Source organism: Larus michahellis, chromosome 6, assembly GCF_964199755.1.
Source record: "Larus michahellis chromosome 6, bLarMic1.1, whole genome shotgun sequence".
Taxonomy (NCBI): Eukaryota; Metazoa; Chordata; class Aves; order Charadriiformes; family Laridae; genus Larus; species Larus michahellis.
In genome coordinates this window covers 60,104,009-60,123,177 of record NC_133901.1, presented here as the reverse complement: position 1 = coordinate 60,123,177, position 19,169 = coordinate 60,104,009, and the positions used below count along the sequence as shown (strand labels likewise).

General features: G+C 40.1%; 1 protein-coding gene across 5 annotated transcripts; it reads right to left on the bottom strand.

The window, feature by feature from the left end:
• Positions 1-286: 286 nt before the first annotated feature.
• On the bottom strand, positions 287-5,145 carry SFR1 (SWI5 dependent homologous recombination repair protein 1). Of its 5 annotated transcripts, none has more exons than XM_074592682.1 (5): positions 4,649-5,020; positions 3,907-4,012; positions 2,704-2,819; positions 1,163-1,549; positions 287-928 (listed from the first exon to the last, which is right to left on the bottom strand). In XM_074592682.1, exons 3-5 carry the CDS (start codon positions 2,797-2,799, stop codon positions 737-739), a joined length of 675 nt encoding a protein of 224 aa, XP_074448783.1. In that variant the 5' UTR covers positions 2,800-2,819; positions 3,907-4,012; positions 4,649-5,020; the 3' UTR covers positions 287-736. The 5 variants fall into 5 exon arrangements, with proteins under 5 accessions (XP_074448783.1, XP_074448784.1, XP_074448785.1 ...); XM_074592683.1 differs by having other exon boundaries at positions 4,805-4,818; XM_074592684.1 differs by lacking the exons at positions 3,907-4,012; positions 4,649-5,020 and adding an exon at positions 5,118-5,145.
• Positions 5,146-19,169: the final 14,024 nt, after the last annotated feature.

Here is a 19,169-nt window from a genome sequence, read left to right as displayed (position 1 = left end):
ACCATTAGATAAGGCCTTGTTTTTCTTTATTTGAAGAGAGAAAACACCTTGGCTCTCCCATGAAGTAGTAACAGATAGTGGTTGCTATTTTCTTCTGTTCCCTTCTATTATCTCAGGCTGTGTCAGAATGCTTAAGAGACAGCTTTCCCCTGAAGACAACTATCTGGACCAGTATCTTAAAATAAGTGCATTATGGCACATTTCCCTCAGTAATAATTAAAGTCATTGAGAACATCTCATTGCAGCTTCAAAAAATTAACAACATGAAAATTAGTTATCTTTACTTATCTCACAAAACACTGTCAGCAGGAAGGCATTTGTAAAACGGGGATGTATCTATGAACAAAGAACTGAACTCTTCCCCATCTGAACATCAACAGAAATGACAGTTAAATTGACTTCATTATTTCAAGACAAATAACCATGCAAAGACTAATCAAAGAATGGACTGCCTTCTACTTGTTAAAGTATGACTTGATTTAATTTTATTTTTATTAAATAACCATTCACTGATGAAGTTATCAAACCAGGTTTTCCAAAACAGTATGAGTTCCATCTTTTCTGTTAAGTAATGTCTTTTACAGTGCCTACTGTATATAGTTTCACAAGTAGAAAACCTCTTAACCTCAAAGCATAAAGTCCACCGTCTGATCAACACTTCTTATGTGATCAGGGTTCAGTCAGTCTTTCCTGCTTGTGTGTGTCTGTGTGTAATTGAAAGCTTTGCAGCTGTAGATTATGCATCTACAAAGTCTTCTTCTGTCCTGCTGTAGTGCAATAACTGGTCTTCTAATCCAAAAGTATCTATCAGCTGAGTGAGACTCACTTTCTTGCCATCTGCAGAAAAGGCTGACTGTAGTTCATATAGCATCAGCTGGGTACTACTTCTCCATTTCACTATCAAAGCCTGCAGTTCAGACAGGTTATTCTGAAATTGGGGACAAAACACACACACAAAAAAAAGATTTGTCATTTGCTGAAATGTGGGGGTTTTTGGTACCCTGATCTATTTTTATAAAACACCTTAAACTGAAACAATACACAAACACTACACACAAAAAAAAGTGAGTCAGTATTGTTGCTTAAATTAATAAATGAGGTTACACTATGAATTCCACTTCAGAGAATGACTTAGAAGTACTTTTTCAGAGGTTCACCTCACCTTAGATCGATACATCTTAACCATTTTGAGCCTTCGAAGTAGTTCTTCCTTCTCTTGCACTTGTTTCAACAGCCTTACTTTTTCTCCCAGGGCCTGTTGCTGACTAAGATCAGCCTGTAGCACATCAGGATTCTGTGCTGATCCAGAGAGACCACTCTCCTGTAAGGGACTTTTGATACATATATGTCCAGTGCTGTTTCTTTCCAGGGTTTCAGAACTGTCTTGTAGTCTGGAACATTCTGTACTTGTCTTTGGCAGGCACCCTTTGTCAGCATCAGCACAGTCGTTTTCTTGAGTGTCTATTTTGAGCCGCTTTGCCACTGTAAAATTAGCATTAAACGAACGTCTTGTTTTCCTTAATCGCTCCCTCAGAGCTGCGCTCATTGGCTAAAAAAAAATAAATAAACAAAACCAAAAAAACCAGAAGGATCAGAATAATCTAATTTTTGATCAAATTTCAAAGAACTGTTTACTCTGGTTATTATTTACATAGAACATGTCATATATGTAAACATCATTGTAAAGCCAGACTTCCTAATTCTCTCTATAACTTTCACAAACTTGAACAAAGTTAACTTCTTCCTTTCGCATGTATTTGCACACACAGCTGCAAGATATGGAAAGATATACCTCCACATTTGCTAGGAGGAAATCCTGTATTCTACTGAGGCATTCTGCCTCAGCATATCTCAACTTGGTTAGTTTTATTGCATCAGGTTCAATTTCCTCCTCTACTTTAATGGAGATACGGGTTGGGGTTTTTTGCTCCTCCATCCCACCACACATACACTCTTTCTGTATCAGCACTAGTATAAAACATCTGTATTCTACGACAGAGTATTAAAAATTATCTGTGTAATTTTGACTTGTTCATGCTTTGAGATCTTTCACCGATAAGATTTAAAAAGTGATTATTTTTTTCCTTCAAAATAAGTTACCAATTATTTTTTTATAATCTTTGTCTAACATTTTTACCTGTGAAAATATACTCAAATATGGGAGAGAACGATTAGTTAAGGAACACTTGCAAAGTAGCCCTATCCAGTATAGGTCTGGATGCTGAGTGTGACAGCATCACCATGGTGCATGTTAGGATGGACACCAAAGCAGAGCTCAGCGTTATGGAGAATATACAAACTGAAAGCAGTGTACTTTGCTCAAGTGCAAGCAGAAGTCATAGAAAGCCATTCTGCATACACAGCAACACAGAAAAATAGGATTTGAGAAAATTAACACAAAAAAACCCAAACCAAACACCAATAAAACCCACCATAAACCCTAAATAGTATTTAAAATTATTAGTGTGGCATTTGGAGTATACTACTGCATCACTTTGTATTCACAGCAAAGATCTCCATATTCAGAGCAAAGCACACTAAACACATTCCTTACCTGGACAACCTTGTAGCTATGGTTATAAGCTACCTATCTTTAGTTTTCCAGCAAACAGTATCTCAGTGATTTCCGACTACTTGATGATTTCACAAGCATTTTTGTTAGTACAGAGTCACATTACTGGAAAAACAAATATGTTTTCATACCTGTTTTCCTGAACTAGTCCCCTGTGGAGCTGCTCTCATAGAATCTGTTGGAGTATGGCACAAAGATGTCATTTTTTCAAGCACCGGTTCTTCCATCTGGAGATGGATAGCAGTTTCTGTTAAAAGACAGAATAAATTCTGTATGATGCCATTTTCACCTGATTATAATGAGCCACGTGGCTGCAGAAATGAGTAAAAAGCTCTAATAAGAAATACTGAGACTTATTTTCTAATTGTTAAGTTCAAAAAGACATCTGCATAAGTTACACAGCTGTTTCATGTGCTAAGTAGCACCTTGCTTTGCAAATGGCTTTTCTTCAAGAGGATGAATGACACTACTAACTGGTACAAAGTATCTTACTAGGAATTTTGTGTATTATTTTTCCCTCAGTCATAAAGCTCTATGGAATTTCTTCTTGAAAATATGAAAAGTGTTATGAGAAGTCTTACAGATATTCTCCATTACAACTTTTTCCCTATCTGATATCCTCTTTCAAGTGTTAAAGAGGAGCAAGACAACTTATGAAGCACTCAAACCCATTATAGTGTGCCTATAAATCCAAGGTCAGATCCTGCAACATCAAAACAACCCATCAATAAAAGCTCACTTCAAACAAACCACGTTTTCTTCACCTGAATGACCCTTACTGCTTGTCTAATACAAAGGAATAATCCTTACTAAGTGAGGTTGTGAAGAACTTTCATTTAACTGCATCCCAAGTAGCAATAAAAGGACTGTTGGGAGCCAGAAGATTTTTATTGTCCACATGTATAAACAATTAATCTTTTCTATAAAACAAAAAAAAATAGGGTACGCAGGTCTGAAAATAATCCACTATATCTCATTTGATCCTTCTGGGGATGCTGCTTTAAAAAGTAATTACTCACACAAGTAGAATTTTAGATTAAAAGTAAGCATCCCCAGTTCCCTCAAAAAAGTACCTTAATTAAAATGATAAGTCATACCTCTCAGCAGGTACCAACTTCAAATTGTTTTGGCAACGTTTAACTAAGTTTAGCACTTGTGAACCACCTGCTAATGACCAAAATGCAGCTGGAAAATCATCAGCTACACCTCTGTTTACCTGCAAATTGCAATTAGGAGTTTCAAAACAGAAGCCTCTTAAAAATAAAATCCTGCAAACAAGTCACTACCAATACAAGACTGGCACAAGGGGCTTCCTCTTCAGAGATGAAACATACCAAAGCTTCAGTATGCCAAAGCCTTAGTAAACCAGCAACCCTGGTCTTCCTGGCTCTGTTCCAAAGGACGCAGGTCCTTGTTTATCTTACAAGTCAGCACTCCCCCCTGTTGTTCAAAATTCAACATATGGTATTCTATTGAAAAAAGCCCAGGTTTTAGTAAAGAAAGTCTAGTTAATTGGGTATTTTAGCAATCTATCAATTAAACAGGAAACCCACTGCACCCATTAAATATAATGCAAGTCATCACTTATTTCTTACTGTAAGCGAGAGCCTAGAAAGAGCTACATCATGCCTACATATATAGTACATCATAAATATGTAATAAATCTTACTAATCAGCAAAATAAATTCAAGCCTAAGAGGTGGCTTCAACAGACTTGTTCCACTCTTTTAAAATAAATCCTGTGACCCTCTGCCTTTACATCCTAATGCAGATTATTTGTCTTCAAATGACCATGACTATAATGGATACTTCTTCCAATGGTTCACTAATGCTGCTACTTTAACCCTCTGTTTGGCAGCACATTCATATAGCTCTCCTGCACCCTTGAATCCTTCCCCAAGATCTCAGACTAAGAATCCTTTATATTTTCAACCAGAAATGCTATTTATCACACAGAAAAATGATTCTGCCCAGCAAGTAAGGAAAATTTGGGCTAGAAGGGCGAAAAGGCAATTTTGCATTTTGGCTAAGTCCCTACCTCAGTTTTCCTGCTTCTAGCTACATAACAGCACTCACTCATTTTACGTTCTCTCCTCTCACCAACTGAAGTATTAACACTCAGTGACAATTTCTCCCTAGTTACTTCTCCACCCTAAAGAGAAGCAGAAAGAAGGCTGAGCAGCCCATTAAGCTAGGCCGCAGATCCAGGGAGCTCTGTTGGAGGTGACACACCCCGGAGGGCCGAGAGGTACAGGGAGCGGAGCAGAGACCCGCAGCACAACCACAGCCCCAGCCAGAGGCTGCCCACACGCCGCAGAGCGAGGGGAGGTCCCTCACAGAGCACGGGGCCGAGGCCTAGCCCACGCCTGGGCCCCAGCTGGGCCAGGAGCCGGGGTAGGGGACAAGGAAGAAGACACCCTGAGGGACCCTCTCCCCTGCCTCCTCTACCCCAACACCACTAAGCCGTGAGGAACCGAACACGCCCCCCTCAGGCGCCAAGAGAAGGGAACCAAGCAGAGAGAACCCTCCCCAAAACCGCCAGCACCTCATCAGCCTCAGCGCTTCAATCTCCCGCTGCGGGGGGAAGGGGGCGGGGCGCCGGCACTGCGCCTGCGCGCGGGGCCGTGCCCAGCCGGCGCAGGCCGCTTTGCGCCTGCGCGCAGTGGAAGGGGGTGTGGGGGCTGCGGTGCGGGCGGGCACGCGAAGGTTGCTCCTATGCGCGGGCGGGCGGTAAAGGCGGGGTTGGGCGCCGCTGCCGCAAAGGTGGCGGGCGGAGCAGGGCTTGTGGAGTCCTCAGTGCGGGGCGTCGCTGGGAACCTCGTACACACGTCTGTTGCAGCTGTCATGCAAGGCCGTGTTGTGTCCCTTAGGCTAGCTTGGGCTTGCCACCCCATGGCTGGGGTTTTGCCCAAGGCAAAGTGCCATCTCGTTAGGGAGCAGGGCTCCAGCCTGAGCATGGAGCCCACCAGGGCGGGCCCAGGCCTTCGGCACAGGCAAGGGAACCACAACTCTCCACCTCAGGCCACCCATCACCTTTATCTGAGGCACTGTCTCCTCACAAAAGGGGAGAAACTACCCGAGGAACGCACTGGGAGGAGTGTGATCTGAAGTTGCAAGGGAAGGAGAAAGAAGTGAAAATGAAGAAACTTGACTGGAAAAATGGGCAGGTAGATTGTGATTGTGACAAGGAGCAGCCCCAGCTGCAGCTGCAGTCATGCAGTTCAGAGCAAGACTAGGGAGTGCCCTGTCACTCACAGGCGCTGCTGAAGCAAGTGCAATTTCCATATCTTTATCAGCAAACTTCCCTTCTGTGCTGCAGACCTGGTTTCCTGATGTGGATTTATGTTTCTCAAAACTGATTTGTGCAAAATGTTTTTCCAGTATAACTGTCGGGACTGAGAAGATGAACTGTAGAAGCCATAATAGCGACAGCTCCCAGCCCACAGGGGTGATGTCCCTGTGGTTCCTCCAGCCCTGCCCGCAGCCACACGGCTCCATGCTGTGCATCGAGGCCTCACACGGCTGTGCTGACTGTTGCATATGGAATACACGCGCCTGCACGCTCTTGCTAGATTATGTCCTTCATTTGTGTAGCAGAAATGCATTCATTTCCTGCCTGGTTCCTCCTTAAAACGACAGAAGAGGATGCTCAATTTTCTCTTCACCTGGTGTAACTCCCATCTGTATTGAGACACGATACAGCCTTGCACTGAGAGGTGAGTGAGCACCGAGTGTAGGTGTGATAATATGTTAGCAGTTGTTGTGCTTTTGACCATAAATATACATAGATTCACTCACTTCAAATAGAATTTCACAGGCATGATAGCAACCTTTTTTTCTCTTACAGTAAAAAGTATCTAGCAAAAGTCCATCTAGAACAAGTCACTTTAGGAAATCTGAGAATTTGGGGCCTTTAGATTACTGCTTTTATAGGAGCTGACTATCTGTGGATGAAATCTATTTAGAAATAATCTCAGTAGCAAATGTGGGAAGTTAGATTATGTGACTAAATTGAATGATCAGTCATAACCATCTAGCGAAAAACTCAAACGATACCTCAGTGGTTGAGGCAGTTTGGAGCCGTTTTCTAAACCTACCCCTTTTTTTGTTTTTTTGTTCTTTTTTTTTTTTTTAATACTTAAAACTAATTTAATGTCATAAATATTTTATTTTTTCAGTTGTTAAAAATGGACTCCTGAGTGCAACAGTAAGAGTGCTAATAGAACTTCTGCAGCAAATTTATCAAGTGGGTTGGATCTCAAATACATTGGAGCTTTGAGATGGCATGTCTCCAGGTTCACAATGTATTTCTGTCTCAAGGATGGTCCCTACTTTAAATTACTCATGCACTGTTGTACAGACATGTTAACAGTCGAGTTGCACAAGAACAACAGAAAGTTCGAGATTTTAGATCATTTGCCAGCTGAGATTCCAGTAAGATTTTACAGGAACATAACATGAAAAAGTCATCCTGTGCATTATCGTTGCTACTTTATTAGAGCAACACCCACATGCCCCACCCCAAGCGAGGATTACAGTCTGCTTGAGACTGTGAATGTAGAAAACAGTTCCACACATTGAGTTTATGAGTTTAATGTACTACACATAGAGTAGAGAAAAGGAAATATTATCATTGGTATTCACTGATAGGTCATGACTAGGAAGAGATGCTTTTTCAGGTTGGTATTAAGTGTGTAGCTGTGTTTACCACATTTACCTATGGGTTTACTTGGTGTTTACACATAGTATTGCAAAAACATTACTTGTCCAAGATCTGGCAGATGGGTTCCAATGGAGCTGGGAACTGGAGTGTCATCAGTTACTATGCAGTTACTATCCAGTACTTTTGTTGCAGAAACCCAGTAGCGATGAATATTACCTTACCCACAACTTAATGATGGCAAACAGGAGTCAGACTGAAGCCTTCCTCTGAAACGTTGTGTGTCTGTTTCCCTTGAAGAAAGGAGATTATCCATGTGTTATTGATACTGGCATGTTTATGGCACACTGTAGAGCGTTTCTCATACTGTTCAGTTAAGGTTACCAGTATGTGTGCACAGCTAGCAAGTTCATTGCAATAGGCTTTATTAAGCACTGTAATGCTATTGTTTGATTTTTATTTTTTTTTATTCCTTTTGTGATCAGAATAGTTTGGAGTAAGCAAAATAAAAGAAAAAATGCACAGGAAATTGTGCACTGGGTAACAAAATTACTGAGTTCTCTTTGCCAAACATATTGCTTCCCTTCAGAGAAACTTGTTTCCCCAAACCAGAAAGAAGATGTGCTTCCTCGTTTTATTTTCTGTGGTGTTTCTATGATGACGTTTTAGTGATTGGTGAATTTTTTTTTCTTCCAGTTTACACCAGTTTGTCTGCACAATTGAAAGATCTTCTCTACTGTATCATCTCTTTCATTAATCTTATATTACCAGAAGAGCACTAGGGCTCACACATCAGCACTGATAGGACAAGAACATGTTGTATTCCCCTATGGGCATCATCTGTAGTAGCAAAGCCAAAGCGGAGAGTAATAGTAAAGGATACTGACTTTGGGTTTAGAGCCTCCAGTTTGACCTTTATGGGTTCTTCTCTTCCAGAGTGCCAGAAGCATCACTTCCCATTTAACAGCTTGCTGGGCACAACGACCAGGCCTTTTCTCCCTAAACATTGCCAATGAGTAACTGAAATGTTAGTCAACATACTAAGTTTTAAGGCACATACGCATTACCCTCTTCTCTCATTTTTCTGAAATCTGTTGATCTTGTGTAAAGCCAAATGATGTATCCTGACGCATGAAATACGTTCTGTGCTGTCTGCATATTCTCTCTTGCCTGAGGCAGGAGGGTGGAGTGTTTTTATGTGTCTAACCACTAACTGCTGCAGAAATTTTTGAAACCCTACCCACTTCAGCATGGGCCTACGGCTGTGTTTTTGCTGGCTGCATTCACTCTGGAGAAAAATGTTCTGACTTGCTTATAGCCGTGTAAATATATCAAGGGAAGGGCTTTATAGACCAGGTTCCTAGAGTAAAACCAGTTCGCTACAACAAAACCTGTCCTCGGGAGATAGATTCTGCTCTCATAATAGTGCAAATGTCCAGTAATTACAGTGAAGTCACTTAGAATGAGATCAGCATGAAGCTAAAGCAAAAGTAAAATTTGGTTGCCTTTTCTGCTTTACATCTGGGGCTTGGTTAGATTATCCCTTATTTTTTACTTCAATTTTCAAGTTACCTGTCTTGAAAAGAAAAACTGACATAATTTATTGTAGCTGAGAGGCACTGCAATTTGCCATTACCAAAGATAATGTAAGAGCCAGCTGAGATGGGCTTCCTAGTTCTCACTGCTGCATGTGTGAATAACCAAGTGGGTGGGGCACAGTGCTAATAAAAGGGAATGGCATAAGGCATTCTCATATTTTTGTGTGTGCTTGTGGGATTTTCTCTGACATAGTCATGCCAAAAAATACAGTTTGAAGTCTTTATGAGACTGTAGCAGACAAAGGAAACAACAAACAGACCTTCAGTGTTCTTGTCTTTGCTGGAGAACTGATTGATCATTGTTTTTAAAAAGTTCAAGCCTTTTAAATCTAAGCCCTTGCCCAAACTAGTCCCTGGTACAGCTTTTGTCATCTGTGATGGTCTGAGCATATTTTTGTGTTAAAAGTATTTGGGATGTAGTGGAGATTTAAGAGTCCTTTAATTTTCTCATATATGTAATACAAAAGTTCATTTCATGCTGTGCGCACGTAATTCAGGTTGCTCGCATTTATCCATGCTACTGAAATTGATGAAGCTGGAAAAGTGGACATGGTTTATTTGCAAGCAGACAATCTTGTTTTTACCCATGGCCTGTAGGCCTTGGGTGGACCCAGTAGATTAAACTGGGGTACCAAACAAGTCATCCAATGAGCAGGTGCACATAGATGGAGATGCACACCTTACCTTCTTCCTGGTCTCCTGGGGGTTTCACTTTTCCTCTGATTTTAGACATGAGTGAGTAGTGTCCATTATCATTTCAGCAGCATCAGCAGGTATCGTGTTTTAGAACAAAAAACCATTCTGCCAAGGACACCTCCTTCCCTACTGATCTGCAGCATCAGCAAGCCGGATTTAAAAATACACTTCCTCCCTGTTATTAAGGAACATATCAGGTCATTTAACTGAGGCTAGAGAAAGCCTTATGAAGTAAGAATTTAGAGCTTTTTTCCTAAGGATGAAATACGAATGTGGTGTTCATGGGAGTTTTCCATCTTTGGATACTGCTGACAATAAAGTCACATCTAGAGGGCTGAGATTTCAGTGTGGCAATGTTGACAGGCACTGACCATGCTTATGTTGCAAACCAGGCTCACAGGTTAATACGCTCATGTGAGAGCTGACTTAAAGCTCTCTCCTTTTTTTCTGGTCATACAGTTAGTAACTTACATAATGTTGTAAGTGTGCATAATTGTTGTGATATGGGAGATATGTCTGTGTATTATTCGTGCAAACAAAATCACGTGTCTAAGGAAAGCTGCCTCAGGATTGTGAGGCAGGCAGTTTACCAAGAATTATGAACAGGTGTGAAACTCTCACTTTTTAATAAAAAGGTTGAAGCAAATTCTTTAAAAGTCAGAAGACATAAGGTACTGACAGACAATGGGGACTCAATAAATACTTGCTTATCACACCTCCTTTCAAAATGCTCAGCTATAGGGAAGGCAACAAGAATGTCTTCTATGCCATTTCCTATAGCAAGTAAAATGTGCAGTGAAGCTTTTTGACTTCTGCTCGTTTCTTAACGCTGTTTATGCCAGCTGCGGCTCATTTCAAAATGGATATTTCACTGTTTGTGAGCTGTATTGCTTTTGTTCCAATTATTTCCAAAGTGGTTTCAGTGCAAATTTTCTATTCATGTTCATATCTGAAATAACTGTATTTTGAGTCCCTTTCTTTACATAGGCATACAGAAAGAGCTTTACTGATGAGTGTGTAATATTTTCTTACAACCTCAATGGGTTGAAGTGATTATTGTTATGTTATTTTTACCATTGTCATGTTCCCTTACTGCAGAAGGACAGCTTCGCCCTTGTGACATTTAAAGTCATTGAGAGTTTCCTTACTGCTGAAGGACAGCTTAGCCCTTGTGACATTTGAAGTCATTGAGAAAGTTCCTACTGAACTGAACGGAAGCTGAACTATGCTTTAGAAGTCAGTAGAAGTGTGGCATATGGAGTGAGCTAATGGTATGATTTCATGTGGTGCTGAGATACTGGAATTGCAACTGATTGCATTAGCATAAGTGTTTCACACTGTGTTTAATGTGTGAGAAGGCAACCGTTCTCCTTCTAAACACATTAAGGAAACTGTATTTTGGGCGAAGAATGTTTGTCTTAAATGGAGTCTAGGAATGCTGAACTGATGCTAGTGAAGAAAGAAAAGTCTTTGATGAACCAAGTTAGCAAGTGCTACCCACTTTAACTGGGGATGTTTTCCCATCAGTAGCCCACATAGCTTTGAGGTTGTGTCCTGGGATCAGGACCTCCATAGCACATATTGATTGTCACTGAACAAGCTCTCTGTCATCAGCCTCTTTGATGACAGCCGTGCCATACCATTCCAAGTAACACTCCTGCAACTGGAAGTCTCCCAGTACATTCACAGCTGAAAGAAAAGATATTCTGTTTTTGATGTTGTAAGTTTAGTACGTTTTTTCCTTGAGTTAATTACAAGCATTTTATGGGTAACATACGCCAGAATAAGCTATTTCATCATTGTTAAATGCTTGGTGGTAACTCAACATATGGGTATGCATTGACAAGTTTTCTCTTGAAAGACTCCACAGGAGTTAGATCAGCAGATAGATCACCCTGGAATTTTAGCTGGCATGTACCCTGTCTTTTCTTGAGTCTGTGAAAACAGGCACGACTAACCTTAAAACTGTGCACATTGCTGTCTGGATAGGAAGTCCTATGTGGGATTAATTTTTCGAAGATCAGCAGTGTGTATATGGGTGCACCCTTCTTAATCATACGTGATACATGGGAACAAAGAGTAGTCAAGAGTATCATCGTCTGGTCCATGCAGTTTATTTTGTTTGGTGAAATCATTCTTTTTAATTTCAGCAAGGAATTGCAGGTCAGAATTTTTTTTGTTAAAGGAGGATTCTCATTTTCTAAAACCAAGCCTAGCAGCTGTTAAACTACCTCTAGTCTAACACTTCCTTGTCCTAAGCTTTTCTCTCAAACCTAGAGAGATCTGCTTTCTCACAAATATTGCTGTAATGTAGGAGCTACTATTACTTAGCATTACCAGTTAGTGTGCCTAGCTGTAACTGCTGATTTTTTAAAGATCCTTCTAAACAGGAGGATCTTTTCTTCAGACAGAATGTTCCAGTACCTGTTACTGAAAGGTCTTGGTTTTTTGTTGTTGCCTTCTCAAGGAGCTTCAGATTCCACTTAGAACAAATAAATAGCTCTCCTCATAGATCTCCAGCTTCTCAGGTACACCACGGGTACATCTTGCAGGTGAGAAGTCTAACTATGTCTCAAAAGCCAACACTGGTGAGATGCTGAAAGTTGTTGCTGGCCTGCAACATCAGAGTCACTGCATAGCAATGCTGGAAAATTGCAAATGAAGATGCTGCCCTTTCTGCTCAGTGCTATAGGCAATGTCCCTCCGTTCTGCTAGTCTCATTATTCCAGATGTAGTACAGATTTTTAATGGTCAAGCCTGCAGTCTTAATTTTGACACCAGACAACCAGCCTGAGGTACAGCTCTCTGGAGAGTACACCAGGCAGTGGAGAAGTTGAGAGGACCTCAAGAAGCTAAAGAATGTATACGTTTTCCTTTTATCATGAACCTGAGTCCACCAAAGGTACATTGCCATGCATATTGCCAAATTTCAGAAGCAGGCCAGAGTGGTGAAGTCATTCTGTGATGCACTCTTAAGACTTGGATGTGTCACCAAGAGGATAGGATCAATACTACTGAGGCAGAACAAAATAGTAAGGATGTGGCTCATATATGTATCTTACATAGATATATTTACTTTATCTTTTCTAAGTAAACCTATGTGCAAGAACCATCCTCACAGATATGATGGGGTAGTTGCAGTGACTTGTCATACAAAATGTGGAGGATCAAACCCCACACCCTGAAGTCACTGTAATAAACTCTATTGCTGCTATTAATTGTTGCTGCTATTAATTATTGCTGCACTGATTTTTGAAACAACAAAACCACATGGGCCAATTTCATCTTCAGCTTAGCTGATTTCATGGGAATTGATGATTTTATATCAACGACCAGTTTCATTTAATTAATTTGTAAGAATTTTTTTCATCTGCATAATTTGGGTAGAAGAAAGGTAGGAAAAGTGGGATAAGATTAAATGCTCTTCAAGTGGTTTCTTTGTGGGAAGCAGCTAAGTGGGAGATGCAGCCTCCTTCAGTGTTTTGGCCTATTAAAGCCATTACTAGAATGAATGCAAATGCAATCTAAGATTCCCTTTACATTTATGCCCCACGGATGCATCCATGTTCGACCTGATGCTGTAAGTCATTAAACTGTGACTTAATGTTCATCATCTCAGGCTGACAACTTTCAAGAGGTGGTCATCGAATCAGGAAGCTCTTTCATGAAGAGATGGGTATGTGTTCAAATCAGAGCATCTTTAGAATATATTCCACAAATGAATGTTGACTGTGTTTTCCCACTGATATTTTAAAAATGCAGATCCTAGGTAAAGTATTAAGAAATGCATCAAGGGATACTCTAATTCTTTAAATACTGTTCACAGTTGTCCCTAACAGTTCCTGAATACTTGACACAGAAATATTCTGTGAATATTTCGTATGTACACAAGTACATAACAAACAATTCTCTTGTATTTGATCATATGCTTGTTTATTTCTAAGTTATTTGTATGTTGGGAGCTGTACGTCCTGATTTTTTATTGTACACTTAATTGTATTGCTCTAGATGCTGGTCTTTTTTCACTAGTTTTTGTTCAGTTGTGCAGATGCTTTACATTTGTTTTAGGAAAAGCTGAAGGATTCCACTGACACTGCAAATAGCTACAGTAAGGTAAACAAAACAGAAGTAGGAGCATGTAATTTAATAGCCCCTTTAACACCAACCCAACCATAGCTCGCTGCCCTCCCTCCTGTGAGCCGATTGCTCTTGACTGGCAGTTGCTTAGTCTCTGTTTCCATTCCATCTTCTTCTGACTTGGTCTCTGTCTTCCTAAGTTTTCATTATAATATTTTATGTGCATGTTTCGGCGTGTTGATTTCTTTATGTTTTGCTTGATTGCATACCCTTGGCATTCATTAGCTACCACAGATGCTATTCTGCCTGCCACATTTTGTGTACTCAGCTGGAGAGGATCGAACCTCTTTATTGATGAGGATGGGGATATATGTGTGTTTCAGTGCTTCAGTAAGCATTAGGTATTGGCCATGGCTGTTCATCGGCAAAAGAATTTGCTTCTAGACATATTAAGAACACCAGTTTCCAATACACACTGTTCATGCCTGCACTGTTAAGGAAATGCCTTATGAAACTGTAAGTTAAACACTGCCTGCTGGTCGGGTAGATGAGTTTCACAACAATTTGTTACTGATTGTCCTTCACCAGCAAAATATGGTAGTTTTTACCTGCAGTTACAAGTTTAAAGACATTTGCAAAACTGCCAGATTGTTATTATCAAAACAGTAATTAACTGAAGTGTCATGCAATTAAATTAGACCAGCATGTGTTTGACAGCCTTGGGCAACACTAGGAATGAAGTCCCCAGTTCGTCACAGTACTTAAATATGCACGTAGCTTTGAACCTGTGGGTAGCCCTCATGAAGGCTAGTGGTAATTCTCAGTGATCAGAGGTCTAGGAAACTCGGTATCTGAGGAAAGCTGCAGGAACAGGAAAAGCTTAGCCTGCTGTTGAAAACGATAATGGCATATATGACAACAGCATTCAAATGCATAAAAGGTGGTGGCAAGAATGGAGATAAGTTACATTCAGAATGGAAGAGAGGAAGTGACCCTCAGCTGAAGCAGGAGATACATGTTTTGAAACTTCAGGACATTTTCTAACAGCAAGTGTGATGAGATATGGACCAGGCCCCCTCGGAAGGCTCTGAAACCTCACGGAAATTTTTAAGTCTTTCAAAGAAAAATCTATCAAGAACAATTAAGGTGGATCTGAGTCTTGGGACAGAGAGATGGACAAGATACCTAATTGAAGGCCTTTTCAGCCTTAATTTCTACAGTTGTATAATTTTATGTGCTTAAAATTACACATATACATCAAATGAAATGTACAAAGACTCTCACAGGGTTCATCCTTATAGGCTTAGGCAAATGTTATTCTGTCAGAAGGGGGAGCAGTGGGTCAGTCTTCTTACTGGGCTTTCTGTTGATACCTCATCTTCACGAAAGAAACTGGATTCAGTGAACTCAATGTACTGAACTCCAAAAATACACACACTTGCTAGTGAGGGTTCTTCACTTCAGATCACCACCTAGACAGTGTTTTATCCAATATTTTTATCTTGCCATTTTACCTAACAGAACAATTTTCTTAGTATAGATTCTTAATATTTGGGGGGAGGCGTGTTAAATATTTTGTTCTGAACACTTTAATTTATGCTGGAAACTAAAAACATCTTTAGTTATTGTGGTTACAAAGCCTTCACCTGACAACTTTAATCATGGATGTTATTAAAGAAGAGCAGTTCCTTTGCAGGCACTGAGTGAGGAAGGCAGCCACCATAACATGCATCTGGCAAACCTGTGATAACAATAAATATACCTAGAAAGATCCATCCCAGCAGGAACATCTGAAATACATAACATATGGAGTGAGGATGAGCCCAGGGTGCCTTGATTTTGATAAGAGAAGGCTGTGCATTATAACAGGTCTCACAAACTGAACTTCTGATGGAAGCAAATTAATGAGAATCTGAATCGCTCTGAAATGAAAAGTTTGAATAACGACTAAGTTTCCAGCCAGTCATCTTGGTGAGAGGAAGTGACACACAACAGACCTGGCTTTTTGGGAAGGGCAATACTTTTGTGCTTTGGATAAGAAACAGGATTTTTCAAGCAGAGACATGAAAATAGTGGTGGGTGCAGCCAGAAGGTTCAGAGCCAAGTCAGAAAAACTGCCAGAAACTGGAAGCAGAGGCTACTTAAATAGCTTGGTTCCAAGCTTTGAGTGTTCACTTACAAATGTCTTACTCAGAACTATTTAAAATATAATCTCCTAGTCTAAAGTCAGTATTTAAGCCCTGGTGCAAGCAATGCACTGAAAATAAAAGCTTCCTTTTTCCCGGGGGTTCTGTCCTACCAGCTGAGCACCTGGAGTCCAGTGTACTTGCCATCATGCCACTATTTCTCCTTTTATTTTTGATTTTAAATGCCTTCTTGGCATTGGAGAAAAGCTGTTCTGGAAGATGAGATCCTCTTGGAGGCAACATTATGTGAAGGATTGGTAGAATCCTTGATGGCCATTACTGGGGAGAGCAAGGAGTAAAAGAGTAACTTTGAATGTAGGAGCCAGATTATGTAGAAGCTTTTCCAGTAAAGCCAGCTACTGCTCATTATCTTTGACTGAATATTCCTTGTTTATATATTTGTAGCTTTACTCATTGCAACTGAAATTGTGATGCTCACCGTTTGCAAAAATGGTGAGCTATTCCAGGAGAAACCCCATTGTGCAAGGCAGTGTGACCCCAGCTAGTTTAGGATCATCTTTTCTTTTAACCGTCAGGAGAAATGTGTGAAAGAAGTCAGCAGTTAAAATGAAGGAGCATTCCTGCCTAGCTCCATAGAAATATGAGTCCTGCTGAACATAAAAACTTCTCAATCAGCTCTGGCATTTTGGAGAGCTGGCCCTACATTTGTCACCTTAACATTGTCATTTTGATTGTAACAATGAGTTACAGATAAATTAGATGAATTGTGGTAGATGCAGCAACTTGGGTCATCTGCATTCTAACTGCATGAACTGTAAGACTGTCATGCATGAAAGAGCTGCATGATTTTTATATAAATTATTATTATTACTACTATTTTTACTACACCAATAAACATGGGTAGATATTCCACAGACTGCATTGTACTTCTGTATTCTTACGAAGCAGAAATAAATAACATCAAAGGGCCACAGACCTGCACTGATCTGTTCTCTTCTCTTCTGGGTCACAAATCTTCTCTTTGTTTATCCTTCAACAAACAGTTTTTGATTGGAATTAGCATATCACTTGTGGTTTTGTATGGCAAAGGTGTGTCTGGCTAGAGATTTGCTTGCAGAAGCATAATCTCTAATGAAAAGCAAGACATTTGGAGAGGTGTGAGGAAATGGGAGCATGAAGAAAATAACGATGAGTGGTGCTGAATATTGCTTTTAACCCACATGAGAAGAAAACTGCAAACTAAAAGATGTTCTAGATTAAAGAACAATGAGGGATCATAAAAAAAATTGGAAAACACATGTTAGTGAGCTGCCAGCTATGGCTATTGACTCCTATAATACTGCATAAATATTTACTGTCATTCTAAGTGTTGATAAATTGTGTGCCTCTTAACTACTCTGTGACTCCAGCCACAGTTTCCAGCTTTTACACATGTCAGACGTTCATAGTTAACTCAGAGTCAAGTTGGATGATTTCTGAGGAGAAGTTTTGAGTCTATGTTGTGACTGTTCCTTGTGTGTCTGTTCTGTTGTTCTGTCTCTGTGGGAACGTTTGTATGGTCAGGAGGTCTGTGCCAGGGTGTCAGATGTAGATGTGAAACTTCATCAAGATTACTGAAGTGCTGCCATATCAAAATAGAAGAAAGTCCACAAATGCTACAATTAATTTCAACACAACAAGATACAGATGAAAGGCACTGTGAAAGAGATAAAAAAAAAGAATATTTATAAAAATCCATATATAGTAACGGAATTTGAGAAAGATAGACCTTGTACCTTTTGGCCAAGATCTCAAAAAACAGCCAAAGTGTGAAACTAAGTTGGATCCCAATTTCAGTCTGTGCCAGCTTCCTTCTGAACAGAGCAAAGATCTGTGTTACTCCAGGATAACCACCATGGAGCGGACAGCACACTGTGGGTGCTTTACTCTCTCCAAACCTTTTCAATGACCAGGTTGAACAAAGAAAGACCGCTATGCTTTCTGCAAAGCTGATGGAAAGGTGTCTTTTTCTAAACAACCAGTTCACCTTGGAAGTCAGGATAAAAGTATGTTCTAGACAAAGACACTTACAACTTCCTTATTGAAAGAGATCTTAGCAGACTCTGACTCAGCTTCAGATGTTCTGAACAGTATCAGTCCTTTAATGCCTGGTTTTGGTGTGTTCTTGTGGAGTCGAGGTTTGCTTATCATGCCCTGCTGTGGCATTTGTAGCTCTTACTCATGGCAGATAGTTGTTCTGCCTTTGGTTGTTCTATACAGTGCATCTATCATTATCTTTGTTCAAGGATTGAAAGTCTGACATGTAATCATTCAGTCCATCCACCTTATTCCATTTCCTGATAAATTGGTTGATGAATTTGAAATGGCTGAAGATTTTCATCATATGAATTAAGGGCACGTAATTAGGAGGGGAAGGTTACTGTACTGTACACAAGTGATTTAGAACCTGTGGCAATCCATCACAGCCTAATTTGGTGTCTTCCACTGAGAGCCTCCTATTCTTCTGTTGAGGACAAAAGCATTTGCCCTGCTTTCAGATCTGTAGATCAAAGCTTCTATGGATGCAGTATTGCAATTGGGATATGAGCTTCTGGGTTGTATCGCTTTAAAGAACTATGATCAGAGTTGTCTTTTTATTCAAGGTGCAATAAAAATGAAGTATTTTTCTTACCCTCTTACATATTCTCCCTGCATCCTTGCCATAGGCCCTGTGTGCAGTACAGAATGTAGCAGCTCTGACCTTTATAGCATCTTTGCTTACTGAAAACAGCATTTAAAAAAAACCAAAAAACAAACAAACAAAAACTTCAGAGCTTTTGTATCAGTCTTTTATTCTGGGCCCAGCTTTTTATTGGTGCTATAAGCTGCATAATTCTTATTTGCAATAACCCAATTCTTGTGAGCTGAAGAGATTGGGAGGGGGGGAGAGTTAGAAAAGGCGTACATAGTAGCCTACAAAACACATATTTAAATTGATAATGTAACCAGAGTCGCTCTGTGTAACAGCTGACGTTTGTGGATAAATGAATATTACTTCTATCATGAATAAATGCTTATCAAAACAGGTATTATTGCCCAACTTACCCCTCAGTATAGATCTGATGGTGCATTTACTTGCCTCAAGGGAATGAATGTCCTTCCAGCAGGACTCAATAAGGACGGCGATTTTTTTTTGGAAAAAGTAGTCAGGAAAGCTAAAAATCTTAACACTTGTAAAATAAAGCTTCAGGTGTTAAATCAAGGGGTAGAAACGATGCACTGTAACTTAAATGAGCAGTTCCATTTTGTAAATAAAGAGTAGCTCAAGACACAGTTGAAGTCAATAGACTAGGGAAAACTACTAAATTTGAAAAGCTTTGATACAACAGCTCACACAACTCTGCTGCCAGTCACTTGAATTGAAATAACACCTTCCCTCC